An 18,666-nucleotide genomic window follows, 5' to 3' on the forward strand; every position below is an offset into this window, starting at 1 on the left:
GGTTTAGATTGGATATTAGGAAAAACTTTTTCACTAAGAGGGTGGTGAAACACTGGAATGCGTTACCTAGGGAGGTGGTAGAATTTCCTTCCTTAGAGGTTTTTAAGGTCAGGCTTGACAAAGCCCTAGCTGGGATGATTTAACTGGGAATTGGTCCTGCTTTGAGCAGGGGGTTGGACTAGATGACCTACTGGGGTCCCTTCCAACCCTGATATTCTATGATTCTGTCACCAAATTGTCACTATTCCTTCATGTGTTTTTCTAAATAAATTGTAGGTTGTGTAAGTATGACTTTTATGGACTGTCTGGCACATATGAAGAGCATGTATTATCATAAGCTGCTATACTTGTGCATCTACAGTTGCAAAGAAAGTATAATGCATCATATTGTTTGAGAAACAGTAGGTCATCAGGCAACTGAAGACAAACACAAAAGGGCAGAGTCAGAATTGTGCATCTAATCTTTATAATTCACCCCCCCCCTTTTTTAAAGTAATTAATCACACATCCTTTATGTTTACAACATGAATTTCCTGGACTTTTTTTTTTGGGGGGGGGGGGCGGGGAGAAGGGCTAGGTGGGGTATTTTTTTTTTTTAATGGGAAAAAAAGATGGAAAACTGAAGGAGCTTCACTCTTCAGGACTTCTGAATTGTGCTGGCTGGCAAAAAATTGTAAATAGCTTGTATAAATTCTACGATATGGAAATCTCTGGCAAGGACTCAGACCTACATAATATTGTGCACTTTGTCCCCAATCTAGCAAAGGACTTCAGCAAGTGCTCAATTTTAAGCATGTGAGCAGTACCCAAGACAGCAACAGAATGCCATGTATCACACACACACACCCCTTGGGAATACTGCAGATGAGGGGTTCCCTTCCGCACTCATCAGGAGTTAGGAAGCTAAGCAAGGAACCTAAAACAAGGTTTTTAAAGGAATTTAGGGACATGGCTACCACTGATTTCAAATATTGGGGATGTTTATTTTACTACCTCTCCTCATATTCAAAAATGATTGAAATGTTTTTGCTCAAAATTTCCAAAAACGAAGAGTTGCTTTTGAGCAGAAACCAAATCTGGCCTTCAGCCTGAAACTTCAAAGTTCTGGAAAGATACGAGTTATCGAAATGAGATTTAATGAGTAAACTGTTACACAACCTTAATAAAGTGGCCACTGCTGCTCTGTTATTTCCTGATATATCAGCAAGCTATTACCTTGCTAATTACTTTGAGTTATCCTCCTAACTGATTTTTGTCAGACACACATATGTAGAGTGGTGTATCTGGAGTTATTCTCAACCCACTCCCAGATTCATCACTCTTTATATATTTATCTTTTTTACTTCCAGCTCTTCCTAAGAACTTGTGAAAGCCAAAACTTTGTGGCTGTTTTTGAGGCTAGAGAGAAGAAAATGCTTCAACTCCATTTTTTGTTTGATGGTTAGTATTCTATACTTTGTCTAGTGCTTGTCTAGGTAGACAGTTATATTTAGAATAAGGAATGAAGGCTATGGCTACACTACAGCTTAAGTCGGCGTACGTTATGTTGCTCAGGGGTGTGAATTAGCCACTCCCAAGCAACCTAACTTATGCAACTAGCGCTGGTGTGGATGGTGCTATGTCAGCAGGAGAGCTTCTCACACTGACACAGCTACCGCTGCTCACTGGGAGTGGATCAATTAAGTCGAAGGGACAGCTCTCTCCCCCATTTGTTTAGAGTGGCTACACCGAGAGATTATAGTGGAGCAGCTGTGCTGTTGTAAGATCTCTAGTGTAGCCAGAGCCGAAATCACACACACCTGAGCAACACAGTTAAGCCAACCTAATCCTTGGTGTAGACAGTTCTAGCCTGATAGAAGAATTCTTCCCTCAACCTAGCTACCACCTCCCCCAGGGAGAGGGATTACTTACACCCACAGGAGAACTCTCCCATCAGTGTAGGTACCGCCTCCACTGAAGCGCTGCTGCAGCATGTCAAGCATAGGCAAGCCCTGAATCAAAGTGAAGGCAGTACTTTCATAGAGGAACAACTGGCAGTGAATATTTTAGTTGGTGGAACTGGGCATTTGATTCTAGACCAAGAACACATGGAAAGCTGAGTAAGGCATTAATGCTGCACTCGACTCATTAAGACAACATTTTAATTCATCAAAAGAACTCAATTCAGTCAATTCTATTACTAACTAGGCCTCATGACACTTTGTGAAAGACATCAACACACACTAATAGCTCCCTTTAATATCACGGGATTAATCTTCAGATATCAAACACGAGGACACAAGCATTTAAATTAAAAAGGAAAACTTTGCAATCACCTGCTGGTACATGTTCTAAGAAACTTAGCAAATGACTATTTATTATTAATTTAAAATTTTGCTCCCCTTATGAGATATAGCGGACACTATTTTCTAGAAATCTCCAGTCTCAGGCACATGAAATGCATGTGTATACCAGTTGAGGAATACGCATAGGGACAAGTACTTGAAGAACCACCATGATTTACAACCATCTATGAACACCTTCTACTGATGTACTTATAGCACATACGACTCTGTATACCACATATTTATAAACATCTATCAATCATTTATTAGCTTTATGAGCTACGTATAAATAGAAACTTAATAGAATGTATTTACCAAAGGCTACTTCTGCTGTAAACCACATACTGTGTTATGAAAAAAAACAAAAGGTGACCAGGAGAGATTGAGAGACAGCTGAGTATACACTCAATAGTAGCAACATACTTTGCTATGTTGCTGCTAAGTGGCTGCTGCTGTTAAGGGTAGCGTCAACCATTCACAATAGGAAAAGTGTTCCCAGGGGAAATGCTGCTCATATGCGGCGACTGCTCTTAGAAGGGGTTGCTGCAGACAAGCGTCTACTGTACTTTAAAAGAACCATTATGGAGTGAAACTGAAAAAAAGCCAAGCAGCAGCGTGTAACCTAGGCAAGTAAATTGGGTTTAGCTTCTTCAGGATGGCAGGGATGTGTAAACAAAACACACCTGAACTGTATAAATGAATTTGCACCACTAATGCTGCTTAAATCCATCTGCCATGACACACTACACATTTCCCTTTTACTTACATTTACTACTACTTACACACGAAGCTATCAAGCCACAAATGATATCCATCTTACCATTTACTTTCACTCTGTCTCTATGGTGCCCAGAATCAGAGACATTTAACGGTGTACTTAGGTGGGGATAAGATCTATTTGAAGAATTATATCTTGTGGTGATGAGTGATTTTGGGGGGGAAAGCTCCTGGGAAATGTCAATGTTTTCTCCACTGCCAGGGTATTCTGTAAAATTATAAATATGTTAGTACTGGGGAAAAAAAACAAAAAACACTAACGTTGGGATCTATAAGTTGGGCATTTAGAAATACTAACAGCATTACTGTCCTGTCCTCCTGGAGTGGAACAATGGTGGCTTCCAGGGTGGAGGGCAGGCAAAAGGGGGGTGGAGAGGTAGCCTTTGGACTCTGCCTGATGTATAGGAGGGGAGACTACTTAAAGATGTTATTGCATGGGCTCTGATGCCAACTAAAGATTAAAGGGACACTGGACACTTTACACGTAGTTATTTAAAAAATGAGTGAAAACTAGTTTCAGATACTACAACTACACAGACTTTTTGATCCTTTTCTGGTTTTAATAATTAACATCTTACACACACCCTTTATAACAATCCTTCAGTTCCTCTCTGCCTCCAGAAACCTCTTTTTTAAGCTGGGCTCCAAAGCAGAGGAGAAGAAGGGTCATTGCGGGTCTGTAAAAACAAACAAGACCTGAGGAAACCCAAAACCCAGCAAATAACTGACAGAAAATAGCCCAAGGCTACAAAAGTTAAATCAATACTACGTTCAGCTATCTAAACCACTTAATTTTTACTTGTGTTATGGTATGCCTAGAGGTCCCAACTGAGATAAGACCACCACTGTGCTAGGCATTGTACAGACACATTAGGTACGTGTACACTGTGATAAAAAACCCACGGCAGCAAGTCTGGGTTAGCTAACTCAGGTGTGCAGGGCTCAGGCTGCAGGGCTATAAAATTTCAGGACAGATGTTTGTTTGGGCTCAGGATAAAGCTCGGGCTATGAGATCCCATGAACGGGGAGGGTCTCAGAGTCCAGGCTTCAGCCGCAAATTCACACCGCAATTTTAAAACCCCACAACCCGAGCCCCATGAGCTCAAGTCAGCTGACCCAAGCCAGCCATGGCTGTGCTGCGGGTCTTTTACTGCAGTGCAGATGTACCCATAGAGACAATCCCTGACCCTGCAAGAGCTTACAGGTCTAAATAGACAAGACCTGCTCTAACCACCAGACCATGCTATATGCTATAGTACATATACACACTATGTATTATATGAAAACGAAAGCAATATAGAGAAGGAGAAGTTCTGTGGCTGGACAGACAGGAACAGAGTAGTGATGGGTTTATACACTCAATCCACGGAATGTTGGGGAGACTGCGCACACATTCCAACTGACAGCTATCGCTCAAAAAGATGATCTGCGACTGCATGACTAGGCTGTGAGTCCTACAGTAGACTTCTTTGTAGGAATGTTGAAGAAGAAATGAAAAAACAAAAACAAAAAAACACTGCCCCCCCAAGAATTTGAGATTACTGGGAACAAAGGAAGGTAAAAAAAACATTAAGGCAAGTGTGATTTCGGTGGTTGACTGTGTTCCTGCAAAAATTTATTCTGAATATTTGTGATAAGATGGTTTTGTGATTAGAGATCACTGTTATCTTTGATTGCTTCCATACAGTTTGTGCTGTTTAAAGAAAGTCTATGCGCTATTTAATTAAGACAGTCATGAATGAAGGAGAGAAAGAAAGCTGCATATGAGAGAATATATCCAGAATAAACATAATATCAGGGGTCAGTTTAGGGTGGTTCAGCAAGCCAGTACTTCTCCCAAGTGGATATGTTTGAGCTTCAGAATCAAAGCTTTTTATTAATAAAAAGTTACTAGCCCTTATGGTTGTGAAGAAAACATTCAAAATGTCAACTGGATATAAACTAATGCAGTGACATCTGCCTGAGACTGAAGACAGCCTGAAAAGACTGGTTACTTACCCTACAGTAACTGGTTCTTGAATATGTTGTAAACAGCATGGATCCCACCATTGCACATGTGCCTCAGGCATGCACAATCAGATTCTTTTGAAAAGCAGTGCTCACTGGGGCGGTGCATGCACCTGTTTCTCCTCATGCTCCTGTGTGATGGACGAACAGGCGAAAAATATGCAACTCCCCCTTAGTTCCCGCACAACATGAAGCCCTACTAACAGAGTATTCTGAAAGGGAAGGTCCCGGGATCCACACTGACATCATCATCTTGAAGAACCAAAGTTACTGCTGAGTAAATAATCTTTCTTCTTTGAGTATGTGTCACTGTGGATTCCATTATATGTGACTGGCAAGGCATATCCTTTCTGGATGGTGGGATAGTGAGTATAAGCTGCATCAGTCCCACAAGGACTGCAGTACTGCTATCCTGAATTTAGCATCTGCCCTGGCAGCTACATCCAATGGATAATGCTTGACAAAAGTTTGTGGGTTCCTCCATATCTATATTCTATATGCCTTCTATATTTCAGAAATTGGCTCATTTCTGAAAGAGTGAGCACAGATGTTTAGTGGGAGAGGTACATCAGCTAATTGGTATCACAGTGAGACACACTTATCCATTTAGATATTCTTTGTGATGAGCTGGACTGGCCTTTGGAAATGTCCAATGTATGCCCCTTCATCTCTCCTGATGAAGTGGGGTTTTTTGGAAAACAGACAGGTGGACCAATTCAAGTGGAATTCCAGACCAACCACCCTGAGATGAACGTGGGGTGATAAGTTTCAGCACTACCATGTCCCTCTGAAATATCATGTAAGGAGGGTCAGCCATAAATTCTTAATTCAGAGTACATGCCATTTTATAATAAATTCCAGTTTAAGAGGGTCAGGACAAATTTGACTTTGCCCCACCCAATGACTAGATAATGGCCATCAGCTATTTCTTTTTTTTCATTTTGACACCTTCACAGTCAAAGCTGCATCTTTGAGTCTTCACAACATAATACCCCACATGATTTTTGCGGTCTTGCCAAGTGCTGCTAAAAATGGTGATAACATCAATATAAGCACATGCAAAATCTTGTAGCCTATGTAACACCTGGTTAACAAGCGTCTCTGAACTGCGTCTTCTGAAGTGATTAGTCCAAACAGTAACACTTTGAATTCATAAAAACCCAAATCAATTATGAAGGCAGGTTTTTCCTGTGCCTCATTGTCTATGGGATTTGCCAGTATCCTCTGGTAAGATGTAAAGTGCTCAGGAATTTAGCAACTGCCAGCACGTCATCAGTCCTGAACATAAAATAAGGATCAAGTACTGAGACACTATTTTCTATAGCCAACACAATCTTATAGAACCCTCCTTTTTGGAGGACCATAACAAGAATATGTTACTCACCTTACAATAACTTGAGTTCTTCAGGATGGATAGGGATGGTGTCCCTAGCCTGTTTGCCAGAAATTGGGAATGGGCGACAGGGGATGGATCACTTGATGATGATCTATTCTGTTCATTCCCTCTGGGGCACCTGGCATTGGCTACTGTCAGAAAACAGGATACTGGGCTAGATGGACCTTTGGTCTGACCAGCATGGCCTTTTTGTGTTCAAGATGTCTTGTCCCTATGGGTGCTCCACCACAGGATGTGCACATGCTCAGGAGCTCTCAATTGGAAACTGAAAAATACTGTCCACAGGCCCACACCTGTGCAGAGTAGCACGTCATGCTTCAAACGAGGGCATCGAAGAGGTGTCATGTCTGGAAGTAGATAAGATGGCACAATGCTTGGCAAAGGCATGTATAGAAGATCCATGAAGCAGTCCTGTAGATTTCTGCTATGGGAATATCCTTCAGTAGCGCTACAGACGTGGACTGAGCTCGAGTGGAATGTGCCGTTTTTCTGTGAGGAGCCTGCATCCCAACATTTTCCTAGCTGGTCCACATGCAACCCAAAATCCATTTAAGCAGCCTTTGTACGGAAATCGATTAGCACTTCAGCTTTTCTGCAAATGATATAAAAAGCATGGGAAAGGCCCGAAGGTTTTAGTCCTGTCTATGTAGACAAGGACCTTTCTGACATCCAGTAAATTAAGGTTTGATTCCTCTTGGCATGCATGAGGTTTTACGTAGAAGACTAGAAGGTGTATCTCCTAGTTAATGTTATATTTCAGTGAAACCTTTGGATAGCATGACTTTGTCCTTATAAAAGGTGGTGTATGGTGGGTCAGCCATGAGAGCTCCCAGATGCCCCATTCATCTTGCTGAGGTGATGGCAATTAGGAACAAAGTCTTGAGGAAGAGCAAGTAGCCACTGGTTGGAAGCGGGGTTTCTTTAGGGCATTTAGAGCCAGATTGAGGTCCTATTGGGGAGCTGGATGTCAAACTGGAGGAACCAAGTGGGGTAATTCCTTGAGGAATCTGACTGATAGGGTGGGCAAAGACTGAGAAGCCCCAAGGTAGGTGAGTGGAGACTTTGATGACAGCCAGAAGTACTCTGATAAAGCTTATTGAGACAATCCATGTTTTTAGTTCTAATAAGTAGTTCAAGTTCAACGTCCAATGCTTGAAAAGATGGGAGGGAGCACCAGGATAGGATGCATTTCCACTTTTAGAGGTCAGTCTTTTGAGTGCTGGACTTTCTACTAGATAAGAGAACTGACTGAACTTTATCTGAAAAGGTTAGCTCCATGCTTGAGGGCCATTGAGGAGCCATGCTCTCAGATTCAGAAAGAAGGGGTTTGCATGGATGACAGCCCCCGAGTGGTGTCAAGAAGTGCTTCATGACAGGAAGCCTGAGAAATATTACCTTCAAGAGGTGGATAAGATTTGAATACCACACCTGTCTTGGCGAAGCAGGTGCTAGGTGGATAGCTCTTGTTCATTCCTGGCGCAGCATAAGAAGGATTAGCAGTATAGGTGGATAAGCGTAAAGGGTATGGGACCATAGCATTACCAGGGCAACCTTGACAAAGTTGTGTCTGTAACCCTCTTTGGAGCAGAACAGATATTTCATGTTGGTTAGGGTGATGTACTGGAGTTACTCCTGGTTGACCCAGGGTCTGGAAGATGCTGCAGAAGACAGTCTTTGAGGTCCCAGTCATGATCTTGTCAGAAGTGTCTGCTCAGGGAGTGTGCAATTGTGTTCTGGAGGCCTGGTAGATCGTCTGCTGATATGTCTATCCTTAGCGACTGCACATAAGGACTGGGGATCTTGCTCCGCCCTGTTGGTTAACCTAATACATCGTTGTCCTGTTGTCCAACATTACTCCGAGAGATGCCCTAGGATATGAAGGAAGTGTTGGCAAGCATATTGTACTGCTCTTTGTTCCAGGATATTGATATGGAGCATTGATGCCTGTGCGGACCATTTGCCCTGTGCTGTCTCCTCCCGTAGGTGGGCTCCTCATCATAACAGAGGCACATCTGTTGTAAGTGTATTTGAAGGTTCTGGATGCAAAAATGGGGTTCCAGCTCAGGCACACTTTCCTATCATGTAAGAGAGTCAACTCCTTCCGAGACACTAAGATTCATCTACAGAAGCTGTGTATTTGGGGTATACGCTGCTCTTAGCCATGGCTGAAGGCATCTGACGTGCATCCTTGTGTGCGGGAGTCACATAAGTGGAGGCTGACATGTGGCCCAAGATCTGAAGGTAAGTTTTTACAGTAGTTTGCGGACTGAAGTGTAATGTTGATATTAGGTTGGACAGGGTGGATAATCTCTCCTAGAGTGGGTACGTTCTTGCACTTGAGTCTAGTGTAGTTCCTGTGAGGTCTATTCATAAATGATCTGGATGATGGTGTGGATTGCACTCTCAGCAAATTTGTGGATGATACTAAACTGGGAGGAGTGGCAGATATGCTGGAGAGCAGGGATAGGATACAGAGGGACCTAGACAAATTGGAGGATTGGGCCAAAAGAAATCTGATGAGGTTCAATAAGTGCAGGGTCCTGCACTTAGGACGGAAGAACCCAATGCACAGCTACAGACTAGGGACCGAATGGCTAGGCAGCAGTTCTGCGGAAAAGGACCTAGAGGTGACAGTGGACGAGAAGCTGGATATGAGTCAGCAGTGTGCCCTTGTTGCCAAGAAGGCCAATAGCATTTTGGGATGTAGAAGTAGGGGCATTGCCAGCAGATCGAGGGACGTGATCGTCCCCCTCTATTCGACATTGGTGAGGCCTCATCTGAAGTACTGTGTCCAGTTTTGGGCCCCACACTACAAGAAGGATGTGGATAAATTGGAAAGAGTCCAGCGAAGGGCAACAAAAATGATTAGGGGTCTGGAACACATGACTTATGAGGAGAGGCTGAGGGAACTGGGATTGTTTAGTCTGCAGAAGAGAAGAATGAGGGGGGATTTGATAGCTGCTTTCAACTACCTGAGAGGTGGTTCCAGATAGGATGGTTCTAGACTATTTTCAGTGGTGGAAGAGGACAGGACAAGGAGTAATGGTCTCAAGTTGCAGTGGGGGATGTTTAGGTTGGATATTAGGAAAAACTTTTTCACTAGGAGGGTGGTGAAACACTGGAATGCGTTACCTAGGGAGGTGGTGGAATCTCCTTCCTTAGAAGTTTTTAAGGTCAGGCTTGACAAAGCCCTGGCTGGGATGATTTAATTGGGGATTGGTCCTGCTTTGAGCAGGGGGTTGGACTAGCTGACCTCCTGAGGTCCCTTCCAACCCTGATATTCTATGATTCTATTCTCTGTACTGGGGTCAGCCTGGACTTTTTGTGGTCAATATGAATGCCCAGAAATTGGAATAGTTATATCCTGGACATTGTTGAGTGGGCTTCTTGAGCTGACTGGCCTCTGAGAAGCCAGTCATTAAACATGGAAATACTGATATTCCCCGCCAGTGGAGACAAGCTGCTACCATTAAGAGAACCTTTGTGAACATCCTCAGGGCCACGGAGCATCTTGCACTTCTTTACTGGGAGTAACATTAATAGCAAGTGTCCCACATCAAATTATCTTTCACAGGTATTTCTGTTGTTCCACTCTTTCTATGCAGCGTGACTCTTCAGAAGACTTTGCTGAACTAAATTCATCATGGATTTTATATCCGCTCTAAATTTGGTTACATATTCAAGTTATGGGCTCCCGTCTGGTTCAGAGTCCTCCTCCCAAGAATCTCTAATAAGACTGAGAGGACCTCAGACCTTTCTTCTATAAAGGAGGTCAGACAGGGAAGACACCATGGACTTTTGAGATACTTCCCTACAAGCAAATAATAGGGCAATAAGACATCCCAATCTCCCGCTTTTCTGTACACATGCATTCTTAGCATGGACTTAAAAGTTCCCTTTGAACCTTTGTTTCTGGGTGATAAAAGCAGATTAACTATTTTACTAAATATTGGGCACATAAAATTTGACCCTCTAGATGGTAATTTCTTTTAGAAAACCTACTCTGCTTAATATAGTGAAACAGTGTATGTGCAACCATTGCAGCTTCCACATTTGCCAGGGTGACTGCCTCTGGATATCTGGTGGAAAATCAACCACCACTACTACTACGTATCTTTTTCCATATTTGAATGGCTTGGGAAATGGTCCTTGGATTCCATGGCAAACCTATGGAATGCTTCTTTAGTCTCAGATAAAAGAACAGAGACCAACAGATTTCTTCTGCTTCGGACATAAGTCACATGTCCTACAATATTCCTTTACCTCATCCTGAACATGGGGACAATTAAAGATTTTCTTAAGCATCTCTAAAGTCCTTTCCCTCTTCAAGTGACCAACAAATAGCTCTGCACGATATTTTTTGGGCACTACAAGGTGCCTGTAGGGCTTGTTGTTCTTACTCAGCTGGGCTTCCTTGTATATTTTACCCTCTTGCATAAAGAACTTACCCCTATTTCCCTACTGGGACATTACAGCAGATAGCCTCCCTATTACCTTCTAGAGAAGGGTCAACACCTTGTTCTGTGGCAAACTTTGCTGTACTTGTGTTTATACCGGGGTGGGCAAACTTTCTGGCCTGAGTGCCACACTGGGTTTCTGAAATTGTATGGAGGGTCGGTTAGGGGAAGCTGTGCCTCCCCAAACAGCCAGGCATGGCCCGGACCCCGCCCCCATTCAACCCCCCCGCTTCTCACCCCAACTACCCCCCCAGGGACCCCTACCCCATCCAACCATCCCTTCTCCCTCCCCGCCCCTGGACCTCTCACCCCTAACTGCCCCCCATCCAACCCCTCCTATCCTTCCTGACTGCTCCCTAGGAATCCCTGCCCCCATTCAATCCCTGTTCCCCACCCTCTGACCGCCCTGACCCCTATCCATGCCCCTAACCACCCCGTGAACTCCCCTGCCCTCTATCCGCCCCCCCCCCAAAAACAACAAAAAAAACCCCTTACTGGGTTGCCTGGAGCACCAGCGGCTGGCAGCATGGCTGCACCAGGACAGGCAGCCGCGCAGCACAGAGCACCGGGTCAGGCCGAGCTTTGCAGCCCAGAGCATTGCGCTGCGTGGCGGCATGGGAGGGAGGACAGCCTCCCGGGCCAGAAGTTCCGGGGCCGGGCAGGACGGTCCCGCGGGCCAGATGTGGCCTGCGAGCCGTAGTGTGCCCACCTCTGGTTTATACTCAAAGCTGTCTTAGACAAGGAAGCTGATTTAGCAGGAGTGTTGTAAACAAGAGAAGTAGTAATTCTTCCATTCTACTCCACGCTGATAAGGCCTCAACTGGAGTAGTGTGTCCAGTTCTGGGCACTACATTTCAGGAAAGATGTGGATAAACTAGAGAATGTCTAGAGAAGAGCAACAAAAATTATTAAAGGTCTAAAACACATGATTTATGAGGAACAATTGAAAAAATGGTGTTTGTTTAGTCTGCACAAGAAAAGAGAGAGGAAAAGAATAATAGTTTTCAAGTACATAAAAGGTTGTTTTATGGAGAGGAAGAGGGTGAAAAGTAAGTTACTCACCTTGTGCAATAATGATGGTTCTTCAAGATGTCCCCCCCCCATTGAGCGCTCCACTATAAGTGTGTCTGTGTCCCTGAGCTTCTGATAGGAGATCTTTGGTAGCAGTGTCCATTCAGACTGCACATGCTCTTTCCCTCCCTTGTATTGTGTCTCAAAGCTAATTAGCATTGCATGGGTGAACCACTCTCAGTTCCTTCTCTACCACGAAGCCTCTATTGAGAACTCTGAAGTAGATGGGAGGAAGATAGGTTGTGGACCACCCACAGGGACCCACATCTCAAAGAACCATAGTTACTGAACAAGGTAACTCCGTCTTTTTGAGTAGTCTCTCTAGGGGGTCCTCCACTGTAAGAGACTCCAAAGCAATATCCCCAATGGGAGGTTGGGGCTTCGGAGTGGAGGCCGTTATGGATGACAACATTGTGGAGCCCAAGATAGCACTGTAAGCAGAGTCTCCAATAATAGCATAGTGTTCTTCAAAGGCACGAGCAGATGCCCAAGTCTTTCCAAGATAGGGACATTCTTGAGGTAGGCAACAGAGGTGGAAACGGACTACTTTGAGTGTGTGTAGATTCCAGATGGAGATAATACACTGTGAACATGATAGTATTGGTTAATACAGTTCAAGACCCATTAGGAATGTTTTTGGGCTGATATTTCTGCCCCTTTTGACCTTTCCACAATATAGAGGAAATGCTTAGGAAGTTTCCTAAAGGCCTTCATTCCATCCAGATAAAAGGCTAAGGCTCTCCTAACATCTAGCATATGCAGTATAGCCTTCCTGTTATGGTGAGGTGTAGCATAAAAAGTTGGAAGATGAATCAGTTGGTTTATGTGAAAAGACAAGGTCACCTTGGGGATGAACTTTGGATGTGGCCTGGTTTTTAAAGAATACTGTGAAGGGGGTTGTGATGGGATCCACCCAGGGTGCAGCCTGGAATCGTGGGACTGCTGTGCCCCCTTAACTCTCTCCTGCCTGGGCAGTCTCTCACAATGCCTTGCTAGTGATCAGCAGCAACCCCTCCAGGTGCTGTTATCACTCAGCACAACCACTTGAGGAGACCCCACACTCAGCTAGATTGCATGAATACCTCCAGAGCCAGTCATGAATCACACAGAGAAAGGCACCGGAGCCAAATCCCCCCAGCTCCCAGCATTGTACCACAGGAATATACAGTCTTGCACTGCTCAAGATGAAAGAGGATATACACTAGCCTTTGTACCCTGAGCAGATTTACCTCACACTTAATACAAACTCACTTGTAAAGTTAAACAGTAAAACAAATTTATTGACTATAAAGGGTGGATTTTAAGTGATAGGCAAAAAGTCAGAGCTAGTTACCAAAAGAAATAAAATATAAGCATGCAGTCTAAACTCTCAACCCTATTAGACTGGGCAACATCTAGATAAAGTAGTTTTTCTCACCCCACTGGATACTGCAGTCCATTGTATACAGATTTCACCTTTGAAATCTGGGCCAGTTCCCTCAGTTGGAGTCTCAAGTCTCCAGCATCCTTGTTGTTTGCAGTTCCATAGCTTTAGCACTTCCATGCACAGGGAGGATGAACTATGTTGTCTGTCGTACTTTGTGTGTGAGTATTTCTGACCACTCTGAGTTCAAGGAGGTTGATGTAGAGAGTCATCTCCATGGGTGACCACTTGACATGAGTCTTAAAGTTGTTGAGCTGTACTCTGCAGCCAATGAGGGACGAGTCTGTAGTTAGAAGCAATGTCTGGGGGGGGGAGGGAGGGGAGGGGTAGAGAAGGAGATGAGAGGGAGGTTGTGTGAACGGGACCCCCCATACAGACATTTGTTGGGTCTTTCCAAGAATCCAGAGAGTGTTTGACCCTGGAGGAACTCGAGAGAGGTTTATCTAACCTGTCTTTCTTTGGTCTGTAAATAGATCTGAACCATGCCTGTAGATACCTCATGTGTAGTCTGGCATGAAATATGTGCCTTTGAAAAGGAGGTCCTCTACAACCATCTATATCTCCTTTGGCGCCCTGAAAGAATAGGGCACAGTGCCCATCGCATCACCACCATTGTTAATACTGAGCAGACTGCTGTGTCTGTAGCATCTAGTGCAGTCAGGAGTGCTGTTCTAGACACTTACTTACCCTCATGTACGATGGCCTGAAAAAGTCTTCTCGTTGTGATTCCGGCACATGGTCAATAAAAGCATTAAGCTTGGCATAGTTCACGTGGTCGAGTTTCGAAGTTAAGGCCTGGTAATTTGCAATTCTGATTTGAAAAGTTGCTAAAGAGTAGTCTTTCCTTCCAGACAAGTCAAGTATTTTCCCATCCCTGTCATAAACAGTGGATTTTGTGTGATGTTGGCGGCCATGGGCATTCACCGCATCTACCACGATGGAACTAGATGCAGAAAAAAGGAATTCTGTATCTCTGTGGGGTACATAGTACTTTTTATTGGCCGTTTGCATGTTGCCGTGACCAAGGCTGGTGTTTCCATATAACTTTAGCTGGATCCAAAAGTGCATTAATTGGGAGGGCGATCCTTGAGGAGGACCTATGCAGTATGTCCAACAACTTATGGTGGGTGTCCTTCACCTCCTCATGAGGGATCTGCAATGTATCTGCCACTCTCTTTGCAAGGTCTTGAAATCATCTGCCATGGATGCTGGAAGGGGCATTATTGCCTAGTCTTGGGCTGGCAGAAGAGTGGACAGGGGGCGTCCTGCCAGAACAGCTAACCAGCATCCCACCCGCTGGAGCAGCAGCTGGGGTTGTGTCAGCCCCCTGGGACTGGAGCAGAAGCAGTTAGCCCCCACCCCAGGAGCAGCTGCAAGTCCTGGCAGCGCTCTGTTTGCCCCCCACCCCAGGTTATATTTAAGGTAAGTCAGGGAGAGGTCGCTGGCTTCCATAAATTTTTATTCTAGATGACCTATTGAGGTCCCTTCCAGTCCTACACTTCTGTGCTTCTATGATTTCTCAAGTCCCTGCTCTGAAGACATGCTGTTATTACCAGCTGCTAAAGGTGCAGTGATCTCACCTCCCTCTACAGGGTCCATGTTTGGGGACAGTGTTGTCTACCCTTAAAGTGCCACAGCTCCACAGCTGTAGCACTTGGGTGTAGAGTAGACACAACCTATGCCAATGGGAGGGATTCTTTCATCAGCGTAGGTAATCCACCTACGAGAGGAGATAGCTAGGTTGATGTAAAGTCTACAAGGCTACTCAGCTTGGCTTAACTATGCCGCTCAGAGCATAGTTCCACGCCCCTGACTGACATAGTTAAACCAACCTAATTTTCTAGTGCAGATAGGCCTTGGTGTTATGCTCTTTCTTACTAGGAGTTATAATATTAATAGCTTTACACACAGGCATGGTATCATTACAAATTAGTACATCTGCTGGAATGCTTTCCAGTATACCAACATTTAAGTGTTACCAGTCCAGCTCTACTGGAGTTCATTTAAAATTTTCCCAATGCAAGGAGTTTTAAATTTTGCCTTGGGAGCATCTCAGAATTCATAGCCATTTATCTTCCGACCAAAGAAATCTGGGCACCAGTGTCCCTCCAACTTTGGCATACCTTGCTGTTCCCGTGCATCTTTGATAAATGTTTTGCCAACCTCCAACAGGTCAGATCTTACAAAATTCACTAGGATCACCTAAACCACCTCCTGGGGTCTTAAGTCCAAGGTAGATGCATTAACCAGGGCTGAACAGGGTTTTTATTTGGATTCCCCTTGCTTAGGCAATCTCTTTTCACGTGCTCAGTGGAACCACATGAGTAACACTTTCTTGGGCTATTCTCCTGTGTTAGAGGCCTGTAATTACGATTATCAGGAGGGGATGGGTTCTGGGGTGGGGTGTGCTTTCACTCGCCACCGCCCCCCCTTTTCCTAGAGATAAAATGGAGCACCCACTTTCAACTGGGCTTCTGCCGTTCCCTCTTGTATCTGTGCTCACTGAAGTGTCTGGCTTGTACGTGAGAGTCAGCAGTATCAGCTGCTTCCTATACAGTGGGAGGGGTTTTATCCCAAACTGCTGCTCTGACTTCTCTTGTCATGCTTTTAGAGGTTCCTAAACAACCTTAAACGATACACCTCAGGGATGATCTGAAACCTTTGCAACAAAGCTTTTTAAAATTCAACATATTTCAATGCCTCCTCCATGTCCACCTCATTAAACACTCGCAGTACTTTATCAGACGACTTGGAGATCAGTGTGGATACTCTTTATTCCTCTGGAATCTTTTGCAATGCACATATCCTTTCAAAAATGGAGAGATACTTTTTAATCTCTCTGTGTATACAGGGCAAAGCTTGTCCCTGCTGGAGGCCCCTGGGGGAGTATTACCCATGGGCTTTTGTAAGGCCAGTATGTTCAGTGCATGCAATCTCTTTCTTTTCTGGGCTTCAATTTCTGCCACCCTCTGCTGGCACTCACACACTCTTCTTCTGTTAGTTCCAGCTTGCAGAGCTCTATCATGGCCAACTCCAGCTCCTTTGTGATCATGCTAGTGGTGGTATCAGGCAGATTCTCCGAGTCTTCAGGCACACGTTAATTGTCATATGCCATGAGGAGGACTTTCAACCCATCCGTATTTTTTTCTGCAGTGAATAAGCAGCGTTCTGCACACAACACTTCTGCTTCCTAGTGTGCTTTGCATACATTTATTTGCTCATCTTGCCTTTTCTGCAGCTTTATTCCCCTTCCCGAAATAAACAGAAAAGAAAATATAGACTTTTCTTTGTTTCCAACCTCCACTCTTTTTAACTTCTCAGTAACTGGATTACAAAAGCAAATGACCTTCTCCCAGGTGAGGCAGTTATTTTTCAAAGAAATCATGGCACTTTGCCTCTGGAGTTGAAGTAGTGCTGAGAAGTATGCTTTACATAAAAACAGGACCAACTTCTTTGGATCTTTGTATTTGGGAGTACCTTTTAAGGACTAAATTTGTCCTGAACTGTGGACATCCCCCCCCAAATAGCCTATGTTTGGGTGAGCATAAAAACATTCAGAGCCCTTTGGGGTCACCTGATGTCTTTTAGAAATGGAAGAGTGGCCCAGGTTTGCCAGAGTCCCTTAGCTGGCTCCAGTATGCCCTCACTGATGGGGAGGACAATCCTGGACAGAGTTATTGAGCTTAGAATATAGATGTGTCCATCAGTAAGAGGGATGAGACCATCACAGGATGAGTAGGGTTTGAACCCTGACTGTTTAGAGCCCACCATGTTGGTGCAAAATGCTTCACCCTGCTGTTCAAGGGTGGTCTCTTCTCTCTTTTTTTTTTTGAAAGCCCAAATAAAAGAAAAAAAGCAAGAAGAGGGGTGAACATAAATTTTCTTCACGAATCTAGTCAAAAAGGGATCAAATTTGAAGCTCTGTAGAAGTACTGCGTCAGAAACACTCTGGGTTCTGTCTTACTGTCATTGACAGTTCAGAGGGAACTGAGGGACACTGAAGACTCCTCTGCCCTTTCTGCAGAGTCTCACGTGGAAGCACAGAGTGGCACAGGCGCAGACCCGAAGGACAATGCTATTCCAAAGAATCCAATCATGAGCACATGAGAGCATGCACACATACCGTGGGACCCACACTGACACACAAGTCAAAGAAGAACAATAGCTATGAAGGACAATGATAAGTTGGGGTGAGATTTTCAAAATCCTCAACTAAGGCTACATTTTCAGAAGAGCTCAGCTCCCAATAAAGCAACTAAACAAAGTGGCCAGATTTTTAAAAGTGGTCAGCATTCAGCAGCTCCTACTGAGAACAGTGACAGAAAAGAAAAAAATATTGTCACATCACTACTTCAAGGAGCACTGATTTGTACACTTTTTGGGGAGAGGGATGTTTTGGAGAAGTTGTCCTTGGGCACATCCATTTATTTACTGATTCATTGGTTTTTATCAGCCATCTACCTCAATGGCTGTGCCCTTCAATCAGCAAGAAAATGCCATGCTATTCACACTTCACCTTTAATGGATTATTACATCAGAACTGGTGGCGATTAAAGACAAAACAGTACAATCTCTCCTATATACGGTCACTGGTCATGGAAAACTTTGAACTGGGGTCAAGAGAGTGTCAAACCAAAAAACTAAGGCCACTTTCTACAGGGGAAAAAAAAAGTGTATTTTACCAGACTTAAATTTCTTTTTCTTCTTCTTCGACTTTGACCTTACAGCGTTTTTGGATTTCTTCTCTTTATTCTTCTCTTTGTCATTAACAGCTGAAATTGGATAAAATTGCAGTTTATTTTAGAAAGGACAGCTCACAATTAGTCTCCCATTCTGCGTCATACACATTTTAACTTAGGTCTATGTTACTTTATGCAACTATGGACAGAAAAGATAAACAGTCTTCTGCTGGTTGTTGCAATTTCCTATCACTATGTGCTCGAGTATTTTTCAGCAGCACTAAAGTTAAGCGTGCCAAATCAATACAAATTACAGTATTTATTTGTATTATAGTAGCACATAATGCCAACCAAGATTGCAGTTGTGCTGTACATATATAGTAAAAGAAAGTCCCTGCCCAGAAGAGCTTAGACAAGACAAAGGGTAGAAAAAAAGAAGGTATTTCCATTTTATACGTGAGAGAAACAAAGATTAAGCCATTTTCTCAAGGTCCTACATGGCACAGCAAGGAATTTACTTTACTGTTGACAA

At 43.9% G+C, this 18,666-nt stretch overlaps 1 protein-coding gene across 7 annotated transcripts in view; it reads right to left on the reverse strand.

Moving 5' to 3' along the window:
* The window catches only part of PHF20 (PHD finger protein 20), a 189,631-nt gene that overhangs the window by 40,718 nt on the left and 130,247 nt on the right, over positions 1–18,666 (reverse strand). For 4 of the 7 annotated variants that reach the window (XM_084646317.1, XM_084646321.1, XM_084646320.1 and 1 more), the window contains 2 exons: positions 18,138–18,227; positions 3,145–3,309 (listed from right to left, as the gene is read on the reverse strand). The exons of 1 other annotated variant lie outside the window; for it this stretch is intronic. In XM_084646317.1, the coding sequence (XP_084502443.1) occupies positions 3,145–3,309; positions 18,138–18,227 (255 nt within the window). The remainder of the gene's footprint in view (positions 1–3,144; positions 3,310–18,137; positions 18,228–18,666) is intronic. 2 more of the 7 variants (XM_084646322.1, XM_084646318.1) reach the window with 1 other exon arrangement.

The sequence above is a fragment of the Lepidochelys olivacea genome, assembly GCF_965140295.1.
Source record: "Lepidochelys olivacea isolate rLepOli2 genome assembly, chromosome: 13".
NCBI lineage: Eukaryota > Metazoa > Chordata > Testudines > Cheloniidae > Lepidochelys > Lepidochelys olivacea.